General features: G+C 37.5%; 3 protein-coding genes across 3 annotated transcripts; 2 read left to right on the top strand and 1 right to left on the bottom strand.

Annotated features, from left to right (window-relative positions):
• Positions 1-801: 801 nt before the first annotated feature.
• Positions 802-12,764, bottom strand: LOC108595068 (heparan sulfate glucosamine 3-O-sulfotransferase 6). Its single transcript, XM_017980213.2, has 6 exons — positions 12,094-12,764; positions 9,081-9,462; positions 8,803-9,018; positions 3,115-3,482; positions 2,739-2,932; positions 802-1,524 (listed from the first exon to the last, which is right to left on the bottom strand). Exons 1-6 carry the CDS (start codon positions 12,378-12,380, stop codon positions 1,301-1,303), a joined length of 1,671 nt encoding a protein of 556 aa, XP_017835702.1. The 5' UTR covers positions 12,381-12,764; the 3' UTR covers positions 802-1,300.
• Positions 12,765-13,028: 264 nt separating this feature from the next.
• On the top strand, positions 13,029-15,159 carry LOC108594866 (elongation of very long chain fatty acids protein F-like). The gene is made up of 3 exons (XM_017980004.1): positions 13,029-13,071; positions 13,153-13,343; positions 14,605-15,159. The coding sequence occupies exons 1-3, from the start codon at positions 13,029-13,031 to the stop codon at positions 15,157-15,159; spliced, it is 789 nt and encodes a 262-aa protein (XP_017835493.1).
• Positions 15,160-17,119: 1,960 nt separating this feature from the next.
• On the top strand, positions 17,120-18,111 carry LOC108595449 (elongation of very long chain fatty acids protein F-like). Its single transcript, XM_017980686.2, has 3 exons — positions 17,120-17,226; positions 17,283-17,461; positions 17,518-18,111. The coding sequence occupies exons 1-3, from the start codon at positions 17,184-17,186 to the stop codon at positions 18,076-18,078; spliced, it is 783 nt and encodes a 260-aa protein (XP_017836175.2). The 5' UTR covers positions 17,120-17,183; the 3' UTR covers positions 18,079-18,111.
• Positions 18,112-18,180: the final 69 nt, after the last annotated feature.

Here is an 18,180-nt window from a genome sequence, read left to right as displayed (position 1 = left end):
ATCGTATATAAGGGTAGTACACACTTTATAAAGCATGCTTGTATGTATGTGTATGGTAGTTATGTATATAGTTAGCCTATGTTTAAACTTGATATGCATTAATTTTTGCCTGATTCACAATTAGTTTCCAAAGTACACGAAATGTTGTAAGTTAAATATATATAGTAAGTATGTTAGCTTAACATTTTATGATATGTATACATAGGTTTGGTTTTGTAATCATTTTTTGTTGCTTAGTGGCTATAAATAAATTAGCTAAAAAATGCATAAAAAACTATTTAATAAACTTATGCTAATAACGTTTTTTCTTGTGGTGCAAATGAATATATATACTATATTTTTTATACTTAGGCAGTGCAATTAACTATTAATTTGTCTAAGGACTCTTTGTTCAACTAGTACTTGAAACTAAGGCAAATCAATTCAACTAAATTACAAATTTAACAAAAACTTATAACATTTTAGTTTGTATATAGTATATATATGCTGATATGTATCGATTTCAAGGTTGTTCGCTTGCCATTTTTGATATGTTTCGATTTCGCGTTTTAAAACTATATAGAGACAGCTGTTGACAGCTTAGATATAGTATATAGTATGTATATATATATGTAAGTAAGTTAAGTTGTAGTTGTATGCACACTTTTAATTCAGCCGACTGTTAGTCTAAATACATATACTCATCAAATTTCTAACTTGCTTGCTCTGTCTCTCTCTCGCTTTTTGAGTTTTTCGCGCGCAATTGCAATTAATTTCAATTTGTTTATCGCTTATAAGCTATAAAATCACATTTAGTTGCTTAATTAAACTTTATGCGCTCACACACACACTCACACACATTAATTTACACACACATTCAAACGTTCGTATGTCATGTAGATATTGCTTGCTTTTGTTATTTTGCATTCGATAGTTATACATGTGTAATTCTTTTATTTTATAGTAGCGTATGCATTTTTTTATAAACAATTTCCACACATTTTCATGGCAGACTGCACACACACTCCTTTCTCCTTCCTGTTTGCAGCAGTGGGCGTGTCGCATTGGGCGGCTGCTGCGTTCAGATTTTTCTTTCGCTGTAATTTGTGCAGTGCGCACAACGCCAAAGTTCGCATAATTGAACTGTCAGCCTTGTCAGCCAGCAAGCAGATATATGGCCCAACTGTTATTCCAATCTGCACGCAGTTTCCGCACACACACACACACACAGTTACATTGGAATTTGTATAGTTGTAGTTGGGTAGCTCGAAGTTCTTAACCATCAGTCCATGTTTCTCGAATTGCGAATTGTGCGTGCTGCTTACTCCTCGGGCCAGCCCAAATCCTCGCCCACCAGCTCGTAGAAGCGTTGGTTATACTCGGCAAAGAACTTGCGCAGCTTGGACACCACCACTGGATCCACATGCGGATGTTTGCGTCCTTTGGTCTCGCGCAAACAGCGATCGCCATTATCGTAGCGCAAACAGTAAAATCCTTTGGTTTCATTAAAGTAAAAGTGTTCGCTCTTCACGCGATGTTCAATGCCTGTAAGCAAGAGATAACAGTTAGTAATAATGTTTAATAGTTATAGACAACAATAGTTTACAGACTTTTGCCTCAGAGCTGCTGCTTTTCATTTTCAAAGCGTATTTATTACAAAGATAAATTTAGTTGCTCATAAAGTTTGAACTAACACAAGCAATATAAGCCATTGTTTATAAAAATCATTAAACAATTGTTTAAGTTATGCATTTAATCTTTTACTAAGTTCACACATTCTAATCACTGCTTGTTCACTCGCCAACAGTCCAAGCTCAACTGAACTCGCGTCAGCCTTACGCTCGTCTAAGCTGCAAGCGAGAGCAGCGCTGCTTTTCTCTTCGTTTTCGTTCGATCGCGCTCAGCGTCGCTGCTACGACTTAACGAAGCGTTGTATGCGCTCGATCGATCGCTCACAGCTGCTGCGACTGAACGAAAGCGTCGCTGCTTTATTGCTGAGAGAGCGTCGCGTCATGCATCGTACGTTTGTGGGTGGGCTTGGGAGCTAGACTGGCTCATGATAGTATAATATAAGCTAGCGGATTGCGCTCTTGTGTTCCTTACGCTTCTTCTTTCTAGCGCTCTCGCTCTTTTCGTTTTGTATACGCTGTGAGCGAGAGCGACTACAGCTAAGTACCCGAGACACTCAAAGCGAAGAGCGCAATCCGTTATTTTTATATTATTCTACCATGGACTGACTTACAATTAGACATAGCAAAGATTTCTTTGATTTAAGCTCAATTTTGTGTCTACGTGACCACGAGCATGCTTAATATTCAGCTAAAATCATTAAACAACATTTGAAGAATCGCTTAATTGTTCATTTCTTGGATAGTTTGATTTAAAATAAATATTATAGTATTGTAGAGCAACTCAATAAATATTATAAGTTACTATTACTTTTGCTCTTTGTTTGTAAAAAGAACTCAAGCAAATGCTAAATAGAGTAGAATATGATAAATAGAGAATATAAATAGAGTAGAGTAGTGCATAATTTCTGAGCGATTTTTATAAGCGATGGCTAATATTTAAGTTAAGTTAATGTTCGCTAAGTTAATGCTTACTATATGAAATAATTTTATCTATGTATTTGGAAGTATTTCTTGTAGTTTTTATTTTAGTCTAAGCTCTGAGACAGAATCAATGAAATATTTGTAGGCTAGTGTAGCTGAGTGAGCCTGATACACATTTTGCTTACAATCTTAAATTTTCTTTCTTACCCAAGAACGCTTCGATGCGCCTAAGCTGCGACACTGGATCCTCAATCAAGCGATCACCGTTAACGACCAGCAGCTGTTCGCGTGGGAAGACCTCGAGCCAGCGATGCAGATGGATGTGGTACATGGATATGCTAAGTGGACGATATGCCTCGTTGACGGTGCCATTGGGAAATATGGCGAGCTCTTCAAAGGACCTGCAACACAACAACAACAACGAGGCAAAAACAAATTGAGCTGCGGCCAAAGCAAAAAGGCAACCCAACCCCACCCAGCAGCCCCAACAGCAAGTCAAACAGGCCATGTGTCAACAGCAAAAACTTGGAGCTGGACTGGGAGCTGGGTGCGAGTTACATTTACATTTCATTTGCTCACTTACTTGCCAGCCAACTGGGCCGCACTCAGCGTAGTCGTGGGCGTTGCTGCTGTTGTTGTTGTCGTTCCAATTACGGTGCGCCGTGCGCGCTGTGTGCGCTGGGACGTCTCCTTGCCACCAGCGCCACTGCCCAGCGCATTGTCATAGCCGCGTGCTGACTGCAGTTTAGTGCGAGCAGCAGTTGAGGGGCCGTAGCCGGAGCCAGCAGCAGCAGCTGGCGGAGTGGGAGGACTGCTGTCGGCAAGCGGTAATATAGCTGTGGCCGCATGTGAACGCAGCTGCGTGTAGTCCGAGATGGCGCGCGTTACGGGCTCACGCACAATCAGCAGCAGCTTGATGCTCGCATTCATGGCACGCACTCGCTCCGGCACCTGGGAGAGACAACAAAAAACGGTTAAGGCATAAAGGATAAAGCGCTCTCGATTAATGACAAGTTATGCAGCAGCAGCAGCAGCAGCAACAGCAACAGCAACAGCAGCTGCTGCTGTTGTTAAGCAGCTAATGAATTTACAGTCGCTTTTAGCAGCAGACGTGCTTACGCTCTAGCTATCTCGCTCACACACACACATTCTGCACTGCACTGTGTGCTGGCAGCAATTTAATTTAACCACAATCTATAGCCATAGCCATGCCAAGTTGCTGCTGCCCTTCTGGGCCCATGACCAACAGACTTGCAAAAAAAAAACAATGGACCTCATCTTGTTAAAAAAAGGATTGTATCCATATCGCACCATATATTAACAACTATAAAGGCGGGGGAGAAAACAACGGCGCGAGTGGTTATGCCCACGCTTTTCAACCTGACAACTCCTTGTTTTAAAGTCTCTTTGATAAATCTACGGCCGCCACTTTAATATGTTTCTGATAGAGTAGTCCACAAACTTAACAATATGCCTTGTTATGTTGAATTAATGCATTAAATTCATTCATTGTTATTTAATTGAATTAAAATTTAATTTTAGGACGTGCATTTTCCAATTTTAAACTTCAAAGTTTTGAAATTGGCAATTGTTGTTGCATTGACTAAAAGATTTATTTGTGTTGAGTTGTGGGTTGTTTATAACCAAACTTACCTACTGTATCCAACACAGAGGCCTCTGTGTGTTTTACAAAAATATCTATTCAACTTGTTTTATTAACTTCAATTAATAATTTAACCACTACCCCCCCCACTATCTTGTTTAAAAATAGATTATTTAACTTTTTTTAACATTTAATAACTAAACACTAAACCCCAAACCATTTGATCTGCCCGAAGGGTTTTCTGCTGATGTTTTAGTATGAATTGCTATCGTCAGCCGTAACTGTTTGTGTCCTTCTGGTTTTAATTCACTCTCCCCTAAATCACTTAATACAATGACTCTAAATTCCTAATAAAAACCCAAAATAACACCTAACTCATTTAATAAATTCACAAATACTCAATTTTTCAGAAGAATAATCCGATTAAAATTTTAATAAAAAAATGTTGATCATTAAAAATTTCATAAGATGTTCAAAAAATATTGGCAAAAAACAGTTCAGAAATTTTCGAAAAAATTTTCCCAAAAAATATTTTCTGTGAAAATGGGTCAAAAAAATGTTCGAAAAAAATTTGAAAGTTTTCTCAAAAAAATTTCAATTAAAATTGTTTCAGAATCTTGTTTGAAAATTTTCCGAATATTATTAAATAATCAAAAATTTCATAAAAATGTTTCAAAAATTTTCGGAAAATTCATAAAATGTTCGAAAAAATGTTCAGAAAATGTTCCAGAAATTTTTCGAAAAATTTCAAAAATTTCGTCGGAAAAAATGGTCAAAAATGTTCGAAAAAAGTTAAGAAAATTTTCAAAAAAATCATTTAATAATATCAAAATAATGGTTCAAAAAACGTTGTCAGAAAATTTTCGAAAATTTCAAAAAAATTTCGGAAATGGTCAAAAAAAGTCGAAAAAAGTTAAGAAAATTTTCAAAAAATTTATAAATGTTCAAAAAATGTTCAAAAAACGTTCAAAATTTCGAAAAATTTTCAAAAAATTTTCGGAAAAATCGGCTCAAAAAAAATGTTCGACAAAAGTTAAGAAATTTTCAAAAATTTTCTAAAATGTTCAAAAATGTTCCAGAAAATTTTAAAAAATTTCCGAGAAATTTAAAAAAAAATGGTTCATAAAACTGCAGCTGAAGCAAAAAAATGTGCAAAAAACGTCCAGAATTTTCGATAAATTTTCAAAAAAATTTCGGAAAAAATGCAAAAATGTTTCGAAAAGACGTTAAGGAAAATTTCAAAAAATTCAAAAATGTCAGAAAAATGGTTATGAAAATTTTCCGAAAAAATTTAAAAAAAAATGTTCATAAGAATGTTCAAAAAAGTTTCAAAAAAAAAATTTTAGAAAATTTTCGAAAATTTTTCAAAAAATTTTCGGAAAAATGGTCAAAAAATGTTCGAAAAAAGTTAAGATTCAAAAAATTTCATAAAATAAATTGCATAATATATGTTCAAAAACAATGTTCAGAAAATTTGTCGATAAAATTTCCAACAAATTTTCGGAAAAAATGGTTAAAAAAATGTTTCGAAAAATTGTAAGAAAAAATCTCTCTCAAAAAATGTTCCAAAAGTTCAGAAATTGTTATAGAAAAATTTTTCCGACAAAATTAAAAAAAATGTTCATAACATCTTCATAAAGTATGTTCAAAAAATGTGCAAAAAACGTTCAGAAAATTTCGAAAAATTTTCAAAAAAATATTTTTTCGGAAAAAATGGTCAAAAAAATGTTCTAAAAACAGTAAAAGAAAATTCTTACAAAAAAATATTTAATACAAAGGCAGACGAATCCAATATGTAACAGTATACGAAAAAATGTAAAAAAAAATCATAAGATGTTCAAAAATGTTTCAAAAAACGTTCAAAAAATTTTCGAAAAATTTCAAAAAATATTTCGTGAATTACTTTCAAAAAAAATGTCGAAAAAAGTTAAGAAAATTTTTCAAAAAATTTCATATAAGATGTTCAAAAAATGTCAAAAAAATGTTCGAAAATTTCGAAAAATTTACAAAAAAATTTTCGGAAAAATGGTCAAAAACATGTTCGAACTAGAAAGATTAAGAATGAGACTCTATATCAAAAATTCTCCATAAAAAATCGCTTTAGAAAATGTTAGAAAATTATTCCTAAAAATTAAAAAAAAATGTTCATCCGATTGTCAAAAATGTCAACAATACTACCGTGTGAGATAATTTTCTGTAAAAATTTTTCAAAAATTTTCGAAAATGTCAAAAAAATGTTCGAAAAAGTTAAGAAAATTTTCCAAAAAATTTCATAAAATGTTCAGGAAATGTTATGAAAATTAGCCGAAAAATTAAAAAAAATGTTCATAAAAATTTTCAAAAAGATGTTCAAAAAACGTTCAGAATAAATTATCGAAAAATTTTCAAAAATTTCCGGAAAATGGTCCAAAAATAGTTTCGAAAAAAGTTAAAGTAAATTTTCAATTAACATAAAAACAAAACTGTCGCAAAACGTTCAGAAAATTTCGAAAAATTTTTCAAAAAATTTCGGAAAATGTGTCAAAAATAAATGTTCGACATTTTAGAAGAGATTCTATAAATAATGCTCTCTCCCTCCTTGTCAATGTTCAAAATATTAGCGCTCGCAAAACATTCGATAAATATTGTGTCAAAGAGATGATTTATATACCGCGCTCATAAAAATTTGTTTTCCGACAATAAATGTTAAGAAGAAGAATTTTGCAAAAAATTCATACAATGTGATTCCAGAAAATGTATGAATTATCCGAAAAATTTTAAATAAGAATCGTTCATTAAAGATGTTCAAAATTAAATCTGTTCAAAAAATCGTTTCAGAATAATTTTCGGTATTCCTATGTGACTCTTGTGCAAAAATCTTCTCGGAGAAAATTCGGTCATAATAAAATGTCTCGAATAAAAGTCTCAAGAAATAATTTTCAACAAAATATTCATAGATGTTCACAAAGTAGATAAAATTATCCGATATATAATATATATATAATATAAATATTATTGCATTAAAGGGATCAATAATATTTAATTAAAAAATTAAATAGTTTTTGTGCAAAAGTCTTAAAAAAATGATAGTGCTAACAATTATTTTAAAATTTCGAAAACAAAGTTAAGAAGATTTCTCCAAGAAGTTTTCATATAAACTGTTCTCATATACAAAATGGACATCAATCAACACGCGATAATTAATTCTTTAAACATGTATACTACGAAGAAACAATGCTGCATTGACATAAAAATTGTCAAGCAGACAGACACAAAAAAGTTTAAACAAAATTTCATAAAATTCATGTTCATTCATTATGCCAAAAATATCCTGTGACAAAGATTTTAAAAAAGAAATGTTCATAAGCATGATGTTTGCAGAAAAATGTTCAAAAAAACGTCTCCAGCGAAAGATTTCGGAAAACATCTCAAAAAAAATTCTCCGGATAAGATTATGTGTAAAAAAACATATGATGTGCTCGTATTTGACAAAGTATCAGAAAATTTCATAGTATAAATTTCATAAAATGTTCATGGACTGAATGGTTATCTGCACATTTACTCTGCCAGGCAGAAAATTAAGATAAAACAAATTCCAATAAAATGTTCCAAAAAAAATGCTGCGCTTAAATATAAAGTTAATCAATTTGAATAGCGCTGCCGTAAATATGCAACAAGTGACGCTGCCGCTGCCGTTGCCTTTGGTTGCTTTGCCATCTTGATGAACCAGAAACAGGCAAACAATGGCGGCTTTTGTTTAAACTATGCCAGCAAATAAACTGAATAAACAAGCTTCGTATATATGCCAAGCTATATATATATAACGCTATGTACAAGTAAATAGAGCCTGGACTCGGAGCTAGTAAATATTAGTGCGCTCATGACTGTCTGTCCCAGTAGGAGAGCTGGACGCGGCTCCTTGGGGAGCTGCATTATTTATTATGCTGCGCGTTGTTTAATTTTAAAGCGCGTTGTAGTTAATTTTAAATGGGATACACTTTGTTATTGAAGATTACAGTTTAAAAACAAAAAACTTGCTAACATAAGTTCGATATGCGCACACCCTGCTTGCCACTTTGCTTGCATCAAAGTGTATCAAAGAGCTTGTTTATGTGCTTGAGGCTGTGTCAATAAATATTAATAACACGCTTAATGAATATTAAACAAACAGCAGCTGCAGCTGTGAAAATTGAAAGTAGCTTGCAACATTTTGGCGCTTGACACATGCAACTTCCGTTGCTGTCACAGTTTGAGCCAAAAGCCAAAAGGCGAGGAGAGCAGCACACAGACAAAAACCAGTAAAAAGCGCAATAATAAAACTGAGTGCAGTGCCAAACAAATTGGAGCTGCTATATACGTGTGTCTATGTGTGCCTGTGTGTGTGTGTGTTAGACGAAAATGAATTTGCAGGCATTTCCGCTGACAAAATTGGTTCTAAAACTGACACCGCACTGGGCTCGAGCTGAGTCCACGGAAATTGGCATTGGCAGCGGTGTTCGCTTTAATTTGTACAACTGGACAGCAGTTCATAAATCACACTGTGCTACACAGAACAAAAAAAAAAGAAAAGCAACAAATTGCTGCAGCTTTTCGCTGACATTCAATTTTTCATTGCTTTTACTTGTAGTCAAGTGTAATTAGCATGCACAGCTAATTGCCAATTAGACACACATCAAACGTTAAACTCACCTCGGGCGATACGAAATAACTGGGACTCTTCTCAATGGTAATTTGGCCACGAAACGAATGCGGCATCTTCTTGCGATACCAATCCAATCCCTTCAGATAGTTCTCGTCCCGATCAAAGAAGTGCACCTCGCCGCCAGCCTTTTGTATTCTCGGATGCAGATAGAGCATCTCGAGCAGAGCACGCGTGCCGCACTTCCGCACGCCAATGATCAAAGCCTGTCAAGCGCAGTTGGGCATTAGTTATGAGCGCCTTGGGGGCAACTGGGGGGGCAACTCACCTGCGGCAAGCGACGACTCGTTTTGGAGAAGTGCACGCGACTTGAGGGAAACACCATGGGATGACTTAGCTGCGGCTGATTGACACCCACTGACGCTGGCTTGGCAAATGCCGGCAAATGATTCGCATTGGGATGAGCTGCTGCCGCTGCTGCTGCTGTTGACGCTGCCAGGCTGAGGCGATGCCGCTCGTGCACCGCCTGCGCCGCTTGTATGTTGTACACTGCGCTATCGTAGAGCACATGGAAGGTGAGGAACAGTGAGATGAGCATGACGGTTAAGAACACTACGGCCAGCTTGGGACGTGACACGCCCACAACCAGTATGCAGTCCGTATGCGAGCTGTCGGCGCCCACGGGGCGCATGGCCGACTTGGGCAGCCAGCTGGAATGGAAATTGAAAGAGTAAACATTTTTGGTTTGGATTTCTGCCATTTTATCGCTGCTTAGCTCAATTAATCTAATGGACACACCCCCCTTTCGCCCAAGCCAACGAAATTGCTGCTGGAGCTAATTAGATGGCCGACGCTTCCAATGTCGTGGGGTAATTAAGCTGAAGGCTGCAGCACGACGACAGGCGACAGCGACTGACGCCGACAGTCGGCAACTTGTACAAAAACTGAAGAGGACTAACTATTCCGAACAAATTAGCGTGGCGCCAACCACACTGCAACAGCAAAAGGGGTGCGAATAATAAATAAATTATACAAAAATAATATATAATATTAAAACTTATTTTTGATATGAATAAATAAATAGAATTATGTTCACATATTGAGCATAAGCTAAGCGAACAAGCAAATTATTTTTATTATAAATTTTTGATTATTAAATATTAATCACTGCTTGTTAGGTCCACAGACTACTGACCCGACTATAGCCGCGCTTGCTTTCCACAGAGAACAGCACTGCTCTTCGCTTTGCTTAATATTCGCTCGATCGCTCAATAGCTGCTGCAACTGAGCGTGAGCGACGTAGCTGAGCGATAGAGCGAAACTTACTAATGTGGTTGTCTGCCAGCCTCCCACAGAGAGCAGCGCTGCTCTTCACTTTGCTTAATATTCGCTAAATCGCTCAGAAGCTGCTGCAACTGAACGTGAGCGACGCAGTTGAGCGATAGAGTGTAACTTACTATTGTCGGTGCCTGCCAGCCTCCCACAGAGAGCCGCACTGCTCTTCACTTTGTTTAATATTCGCTCAATCGCTCAGTAGCTGCTGCAACTGAACGTGAGCGATGCAGCTAAGCGAGAGAGCGAAACTCACTATTGTGGGTGGGTGCCAGCCTTTCATAAAGAGCAGCACCGCATTTTTTCTTTGTTTAATATTCGCTCGATAGCTCAGCAGCTGCTGCAACTGAACGTGAGCGACGCAGTTGAGCGATAGAGCGAAACTTACTATTGTGGGAGAGTACCAGCCTTCCGTAAAGAGCAACACTGCTCTTCTCTTTGCTTAATTTTCGCTCGATTGCTCAGCCGCTGGTGCGCCTGAGCGACGCAGCTAAGATAGAGCGAAACTCACTATTGTGATTGCCTGCCAGCCTCCCACAGAGAGCAGCGCTGCTCATTGCTTTGCGTAATATTCGCTCAATCGCTCAGCAGCTGTTGCGACTGAACGTGAGCGACGCAGCTGAGAGAGTGAGAGCGAAATTCACTATTGTGGTTGAATTTTGTTTTGAAAGTGAGTCAGTCTTCAGTCATAAACACAATATGAGTTTTAAATTTGTGATTTCGCTTAATGTTAACCGATTTTCACAAGCGTTCGCTTATGTTGCTGCTGCTCAATATGCGAATAATCAAAATATAATAACAAAATAGTAAGTAAAATAATAAAGAAACATTTGATTTAATATTCAACAATTCTAAATAAATAAAAAGCAAATTGCTAAGCTGCGGCGTGTTTCAATTTCAAGCAGCAATTGATAAACATTACAGCTTAATATGCAAACAAATGCGGTTGGCTTAGCGCTTTCAATTTGGCTTGAGGCCAGCGACATTCACTCAGTTTTTTCTGCAAGTGTAGCGCTGAGTGGCTTGTCAACGCTTAAGCGCATTCCATTATAAACGCTTCCGTTTAGACCGCAGCAAAACACGAACTGCATTATTATGAGCTGCTGCTGTCGCTACCTGGAGACACGCACACACACACACATACGTGGCGTATACGTAATGCGCCAGTCGTTGTCTAATGGATGACTTCATTTGCAGCATGCCGCAGCAGAAGCCGGCTAAGTGCATTTCCATCGAGAGTGGGAGCCAGTGGCAACAGGCTGCCGCCATCCTGATGGCCGACTTTGGTATGCGACACCTCGTTAAAAGTAACGACGCCAGCTGCCAAGACTCCCTACACTCTACAGTTGTGCGTGTGTGTGTGTGTGCGGCGCTTGCTTTAAGTTTTCTATTTGCGGCAGGCGTGCAACTGTTGGCCTCGTTTCCAAAGCAAAGCAAAGCACGCCGCATGCCGCACAGCCTGCCACTTGACTGGCATCTGCATAAACGCAACAGCGACGTGCCCCTTTTTCTGCTGCTTCTTCTTCTGCTGCTGCTGCTGCTGCTGCTGCTGCTGCGTGTTGTTGTTGTACACGTAATAGTTGTTGCTGTCACGCATATGAGTTGACAGCAGCCCTATAGCCTGTCGCTTTGGCCCTGTGGCGCAGCTTAAACAGCTCAAGTGCTAGCCCTGGCCAAGCTGACTTGGCTTTAAACCCCATACAGATTGCCAGCGCCAAGCGGCTTTACTTCAGCCTTGTACATTGGCTATAAATTGAGAACTTTCTACATTTATTTGGCTTGGCGCTTATGACAATTCAAATGATTTGTACAAGGCTTGCAAATATTAATGCTAAAAAATGTGCCAAACTTTTGGGGCAAGCAGCTGCTCTCTTTGCTGCATAAAAAGTTATTGCTTGCATATAAAAATCTTTGTTTACGCTGCGTATACTTAATTGCGCGTAACAGACGCTTTAAATGTAAATTTTATGTAGGCCTTAGCTTAATGGCTAATGGCTGTTAATACTCACAGTATGTCCAGCGGCAATTTGACGGAGCAATCGCGCAATGAAGACGACGCTGAAGTTTGTTGTTGCTGTTGCTGCTGCTGTTGCTGTAAGGCGGGCGCATGTTGCTGTTGTCTTTGATGATATTGCTGTGTGGCATGTGGCGATTGAGGCTGCTGCAACAGCTGCTGATACTCATGCTCATAGGCTGATTGATCCGCTTGCTGCTGCTGATGATGTTGATGGTGTTGGTGTTGCTCGTTGTGGCTGCTGCTGTTGGTTGCTGCTGCACGTCGCTTGGCGGCAGTCATCAGTGCAGCAACTTGGCCGCCTAACTTGGCGCGTTCAGTTCAATGCAGCCAAAATTAATGCCAACGGGCAGTTGGCCACTGCCAACTAATTGGCCAACCTCGGACCCGCACGTGCGACTCGCTCTCGCTCTTTCTTTTAGCCCTACGAAAAATCCTTTGGCTTTGACTGTTGCTGATTTATGTGCGGCAGCAACTGCTGTTAGCTGAACTTTTTGTGCGCTTAATTAAATTGCTTGCAATTGCAGTTGGGAGTTGGGCTAGAGTTGGAAGTTCGTAGTTGGCTTGTTCATTAACTTGGCTGAAGTCGTCGTCGTCGTCAGTTTGCTTAGGCAACACCAACACCATCAAGCAGCCATTGTTGTTAATTCGCCTTCAGCTCATTTGTTTAACTGCAATCAGAGAAAAAAACACACACACACACACACACACATATAATATATATAATCAACATTTCAATTAATGAACTCTACTCGCATTACTTTCTATAATATATACAAACTATGGCTCGGCACCTTGAACGAAAAGCGATTAGCATGCGCTCGCTATCAAGGCAAACAACTATAGAAAAAAAAATTCGCAACATTTCTGCTATTGCTTCTATTTAAAGCAGTCGCCATAAGGGCGCCAAAAGCAATCACAAAAATTAATATGAACTCAACAGTGCTGGAAATTTTTCGCATCACACACGCAGGTAAATGCAATCAATCCATACTTCAATCAATCAAACAGTGCCTTTCAAAAAATATACGTGCTCTTGCCTTTTTTTTTGCAGATGCTGTTGTGGCCCAGCTGCCGCTATTGGCTTCACCTTGGCCCATGACGTACATTACCATTGCTTATTTAATATTTGTGCTCAAGGCGGGCAAACTTTTTATGCAAGCGCGCAAACCTTATAATCTGAAGAATGTTATACTCGGCTACAATCTCTTTCAAATGCTCTACAATGGCTTCATATTTCTCTTCGTAAGTTGGTAGTTTAAATAGCTTAACTAATCTTGTTCATCAAACTTTGCGTGTGAATTAAAACTTATCAAGGATGCACCAGAAATCACTAGAGAAATTTAAAATCTCGCGAAATTTCCGCTACAGAATTCCGCGATTAATTTCATTATTAATAATGCTATGTTCTCCAATATTTGCGTGTGAACTAAAACTTATTAATTATTGCTCAGAGATCTCCAGTGAAATACACTTAAATTCCGCGCAGAAATGTCCGCTACAGAATTCCGAGTAATTCAGAATTCATTGGTCAGCGAAATGAAATTAAAGTGAAATTCAAGTGATAGTGACTTCTTACAATTAACTGCATTAATAATATTGCTATGTTCTTCAAACTTTTTTTTGTGAATTCAAACTTATTAAGTATGCCTCAGAAATCACAAGTTTAAATTCCTGCGAAATTTCCGCTACGGAATTCCGCGCATTGGTCAGCGAAATAAAATTAAAGTGAAATCCAAGTGATAGTGACGTCTGTAGCGATATCTAAATTACAATTAACTTCATTAATAATATTTCTATGTTCTTCAGACTTTTTGTGTCAATTAAAACTTATTAAGGATGCCTCAATCACTAGTTTAAATTCCCGCGAAATTTCCACTACACAATTCCGAGTAATTCAATGCATGGCAGCATCAAACGCCAGCGTATTTTTATATTAAAAAGTTAGCACGCGGATTGGTCAGCGAAATTAAATCAAAGTGCAAGTAGCAATATCTAAATTACTATTAACTTCATTAATAATATTGCTATGTTATTCAAACGTTTTTGTGTGTATAAAAAGCAATCACAGAAATCACTAGTGAAATAAAATTCCGCTGAAAACAATTCCGAGTATTCCAGCGGATTGGACTCTGGTGAAAATAATTACACGTATTGGTCAGTGGAATTAAATTAGATTAAAGTGAAACTTAAGCGCAATTATTTTCTGTGGCACTTCTTAATATCTCAATTATTAGAATGCCTCGTTGACAAGTAAGTCAATTAATTTAATCAATTCTAGTGTAAACTACTGTCGGCAACTTGTTTGTCAACTCCACTAATAATTGTTCTATGTTCTCTAGACTTGTTGTTAATAATATATTAATAATTATGAAATTTTGATACAACGCATTAATAATGTCAAGAGAGTAACTTTTTAAGAATTTTCGTTGATCTGCCTTGCAACTATTTTGCAACTAACTTAAAGCATTGTACGTAAATTTAATTGCTTTCTACTCTATTGCAGAGCGCCTATTATTTGTTTGTTAAGCCAGTGTACGATCTACGCTGCATGAACACCCTGCCCGCTGAGCATGCCATCAAGCCCATTGAGCGCTTTGTGACCTATGCCTACTACATCAACAAGCTGCTGGACTTCCTGGACACTGTGTTCTTTGTGCTGCGCAAGAGCTACAAGCAGATTACATTTCTGCACGTTTATCATCATGCAGTCATGTTCTATGCTGGGTATTGGATATTCCGCTTCTATGGCATGGGCGGCCAGTTCGCCATGATGGGCTTGCTCAACAGCTTTGTGCACACCGTCATGTATTTCTATTACTTTACATCGGCCATGTATCCGCATCTGAAGGGCAATCTGTGGTGGAAGAAGTACATAACACGCTTGCAGATATTGCAGTTCCTGGTGCTGTTTTGTCAGGCGCTCTTTGTGCTCGTCTTTAATCCGAGCTGTCAATTTCCGCGTGCATTGCAGTGCGTACAGCTGGCTCAGGCAACGATCTTGACCTTTATGTTTAGCAGATTTTATGTGCGCGCTTATGCTAAGCCGAAACAGCAATAGGCATAAATCAATTCTGTGCTTGGCTTGATTAGCTTTTAGTCAATAAACAAATTAAATGTATTTAAATAAATTGTATGGACTTTTGAATGTAAAACATGCATAACAAATGCACTTAAATTAAAGCACATTACTTATACAATTTAACAGTCGTTGTCCGCTAGGCAACAGAGTAGCACACACGTCGCTCATACGCCATGTTGTCCAAAGTACTCGACATAGCGCAAAAGCCTTTTGCAGGTGAGCAAAAAATAGCAACAAAGTGCAAGCAATATAATTAAAAATTATATATTTAGATCCTGTGGCACAGCAGTTGCCCTTTATGGGCTCTGCCTGGACAATTGCGCTGCTTATTGCGAGCTATTTATTTTTTGTGCTAAAACTAGGCAAAGACCTAATGGAGTGTCGTCCAGCAATGAATCTAAAGCGCACTTTAATTATCTACAATGCAAGTCAAATGGTCTACAATGCGCTTATGTTTGCAGGCGTAAGTATTAGTTAGCTAGTTGCTTGTAATTTATTTATAACTTGCACTTTGCTTTTAGGGCGTTTACTATTTTTTTATTAAACCCATGTACAACTTTCGCTGCATGGAAACTTTCGCCTTGGATAATCCCCAAAAGCGCATCGAGCGCATCGTTTGCTATGCCTACTATATCAACAAGATTATCGATCTGCTGGACACGATATTCTTTGTGCTGCGCAAGAGCTACAAGCAAGATAACATTTCTGCATGTTTATCATCATGTTGTCCATGGTCCTGGGTATTTATATCATCGTCAGATTCTATGGCTTTGGCGCTCAATTTCTGGTCATGGGCTTCCTCAACACCTTTGTCCATATGCTTATGTATGGCTATTATCTGATTGCGGCCAAATATCCACAAGCTAAGCGCAGTCTTTGGTGGAAAAAATATATAACTATAGTACAGTTGCTACAGTTTGCTATAATCTTATTGCATGGGCTTTGGATAATCATTTTTAATGCTGCATGTAAATTTCCAAAAATCTTGCAATATTTCATAGTCTTTCAATCCATTGTTTTCATAATAATGTTTAGTAAATTCTATAAGCGCGCATATCTGAAGCCAAGCAAGAAAAGCAAGCAATAAGTAATTATTTAACTGATATCAAAATAAATCTGATTTTAAATAGTTAACTAGCGATAATTATTTGAGTGCTAATCATATAGCTGCAGTAGCTTAAAAATCGCTTGAGTGCAAATGGAAAAAGGTATTATGAAGTCGCCCATAAATGTATTGAACAGGAGAAGGAGGCTGGCGACCCATCACAGTACTATCATATTCATTGAATTCAAGTAAGACAAACTGTCATAATAGCCATGTCCGTCTTTTATGAGTGCGTGTTTCTCAGTAACTATAAGAGCTAGAGCAACCAAATTCGGTATGTATATCCAGGACACAACGCTTTTATTTTTCATTTTTTAATTTTATTCCCCCACCTCCGCAAAACGAAAAAACGATACAAGGCTGTAAAAAAAAATCTTTTAAAATCTGCAATAAATCACAAAATTGCCTAGTCATGCTTTTGGCCACTTGTGTAAATTTCAAAACGATCGGATAAATAACTTAGCAATTATTTTCATTTCAATCCGCTCTTTTGTGTGCCCAAGTCAAAGTGTATCTAAAAGTTGGTGGCGCCCAACTTTAATTTGTCAACTTTTTTACATGAAATAATTCTTTTGAATGTCACGCTTGTTTATCTATCTATTTATTATGCTAAATATTCGTAATTGCACCAAGTTAATTTAATCAATGAGTGCAGCTACAAGTGAATTGCTTCCTACTTATGTTAGCTTGAGTTTTCATTACCAAACGATAATTATTTGAGTGCTAATCAATAGCTTAAAAATCGCTTGAGTGCAAATGGAAATATTGTGTAAATTTTCTGCAAAGCAAAGAATATCAATTGGTAGCTTTTTTCATAATGTGCAATGTCGTGGGTAAAGCACAGACTTGCTGAACAGTTGAAATTTTAAATTGAAGACGAGCGCACGCTTTTTGCAAAATGTTTAATAAGCTAATCGATATTTTGAACAGACCAAATGCGGGTAATTTTTCGAGTGTTCGAAATGCTACAAACTGATTAAATTCAAGTAATTTGCAGATCCTGTTGGCGCAACATATCCACTAATGGGCTCTGCCTGGCCGATGACACTTATACTTATATCCTATATGTATTTTGTGCTAAAGTGCGGCAAATTATTTATGGCAAAGCGTGAGGCGTACAAGCTAAAAACAGTGCTCATGGTCTATAATGTATACAATGCAATGGTATTCGCCTATGTAAGTAGTACATGCACTAAATAGAACGTAGTATAAACTATTTATTTATTTTTTAGATATTTTATCATATGTTTATTGAACCCAAGTATGACTTTCGCTGCATGGAGACTATGCAGCTGGATGATCCGCATAAAAATGTGGAGCGTTATATAAGCTATGCTTACTATATAAATAAGGTGATCGATCTGCTGGACACGGTGTTCTTTGTGCTGCGCAAGAGCTACAAGCAGATAACATTTCTGCATGTTTATCATCATGCGATGATGGTTTTTGCTGTGTATTGGGTATCGCGACTCTATGGCTTTGGTGCTCAGTTTGCAGTATTGGGATTGCTCAACTCATTTGTGCATGCTATAATGTACTACTATTACTTTATATCCGCCATGTATCCCAGCCTGAAGCAGAGCATTTGGTGGAAGCAATACATAACCATAACGCAGCTGCTGCAATTTGTATTGATAGGAGCGCAGTGCTTGTGGATTTTGGTTTACAATCAGCAGTGCAAGTTTCCCAAGCTGCTGCAGTTCGGTTTGCTTATACAGAGCGTTACGTTTATAATTATGTTTAGTAATTTCTATTATCACACCTATGTAAAGCCAAAGCCTAAAGTGAAATAAATGTAGTGTTTTGCAGCTTACACAATAATTTAACGCATTGCTTTCTTTTATGCAAATCAAACGCGCGTGCATAATACATAAAATTACGTAAGTTTCTAAGCT

The sequence above is a fragment of the Drosophila busckii genome, chromosome 2R (assembly GCF_011750605.1).
Source record: "Drosophila busckii strain San Diego stock center, stock number 13000-0081.31 chromosome 2R, ASM1175060v1, whole genome shotgun sequence".
In the NCBI taxonomy this organism is placed as follows: domain Eukaryota; kingdom Metazoa; phylum Arthropoda; class Insecta; order Diptera; family Drosophilidae; genus Drosophila; species Drosophila busckii.
The sequence above is the reverse complement of the archived record's forward strand: the minus strand, read 5'-3'. Positions and strand labels throughout refer to the sequence as shown.

Coding starts and splice junctions, on each gene's coding strand:
- LOC108595068 (XM_017980213.2), bottom strand. CDS start 12,380: ATGACTGCCGCCAAGCGACGTGCAGCAGCAACCAACAGCAGCAGCCAC. Junction 9,019..9,080: donor CGAGTCGTCGCTTGCCGCAG/GTGAGTTGCCCC, acceptor TGCGCTTGACAG/GCTTTGATCATTGGCGTGCG. Junction 1,525..2,738: donor GCGCATCGAAGCGTTCTTGG/GTAAGAAAGAAA, acceptor TCTTGCTTACAG/GCATTGAACATCGCGTGAAG.
- LOC108594866 (XM_017980004.1), top strand. CDS start 13,029: ATGAACTCAACAGTGCTGGAAATTTTTCGCATCACACACGCAG. Junction 13,072..13,152: donor TTTTCGCATCACACACGCAG/GTAAATGCAATC, acceptor TTTTTTTTGCAG/ATGCTGTTGTGGCCCAGCTG. Junction 13,344..14,604: donor ATGGCTTCATATTTCTCTTC/GTAAGTTGGTAG, acceptor ACTCTATTGCAG/AGCGCCTATTATTTGTTTGT.
- LOC108595449 (XM_017980686.2), top strand. CDS start 17,184: ATGTTTAATAAGCTAATCGATATTTTGAACAGACCAAATGCGG. Junction 17,227..17,282: donor TTTGAACAGACCAAATGCGG/GTAATTTTTCGA, acceptor AGTAATTTGCAG/ATCCTGTTGGCGCAACATAT. Junction 17,462..17,517: donor ATGCAATGGTATTCGCCTAT/GTAAGTAGTACA, acceptor TTTATTTTTTAG/ATATTTTATCATATGTTTAT.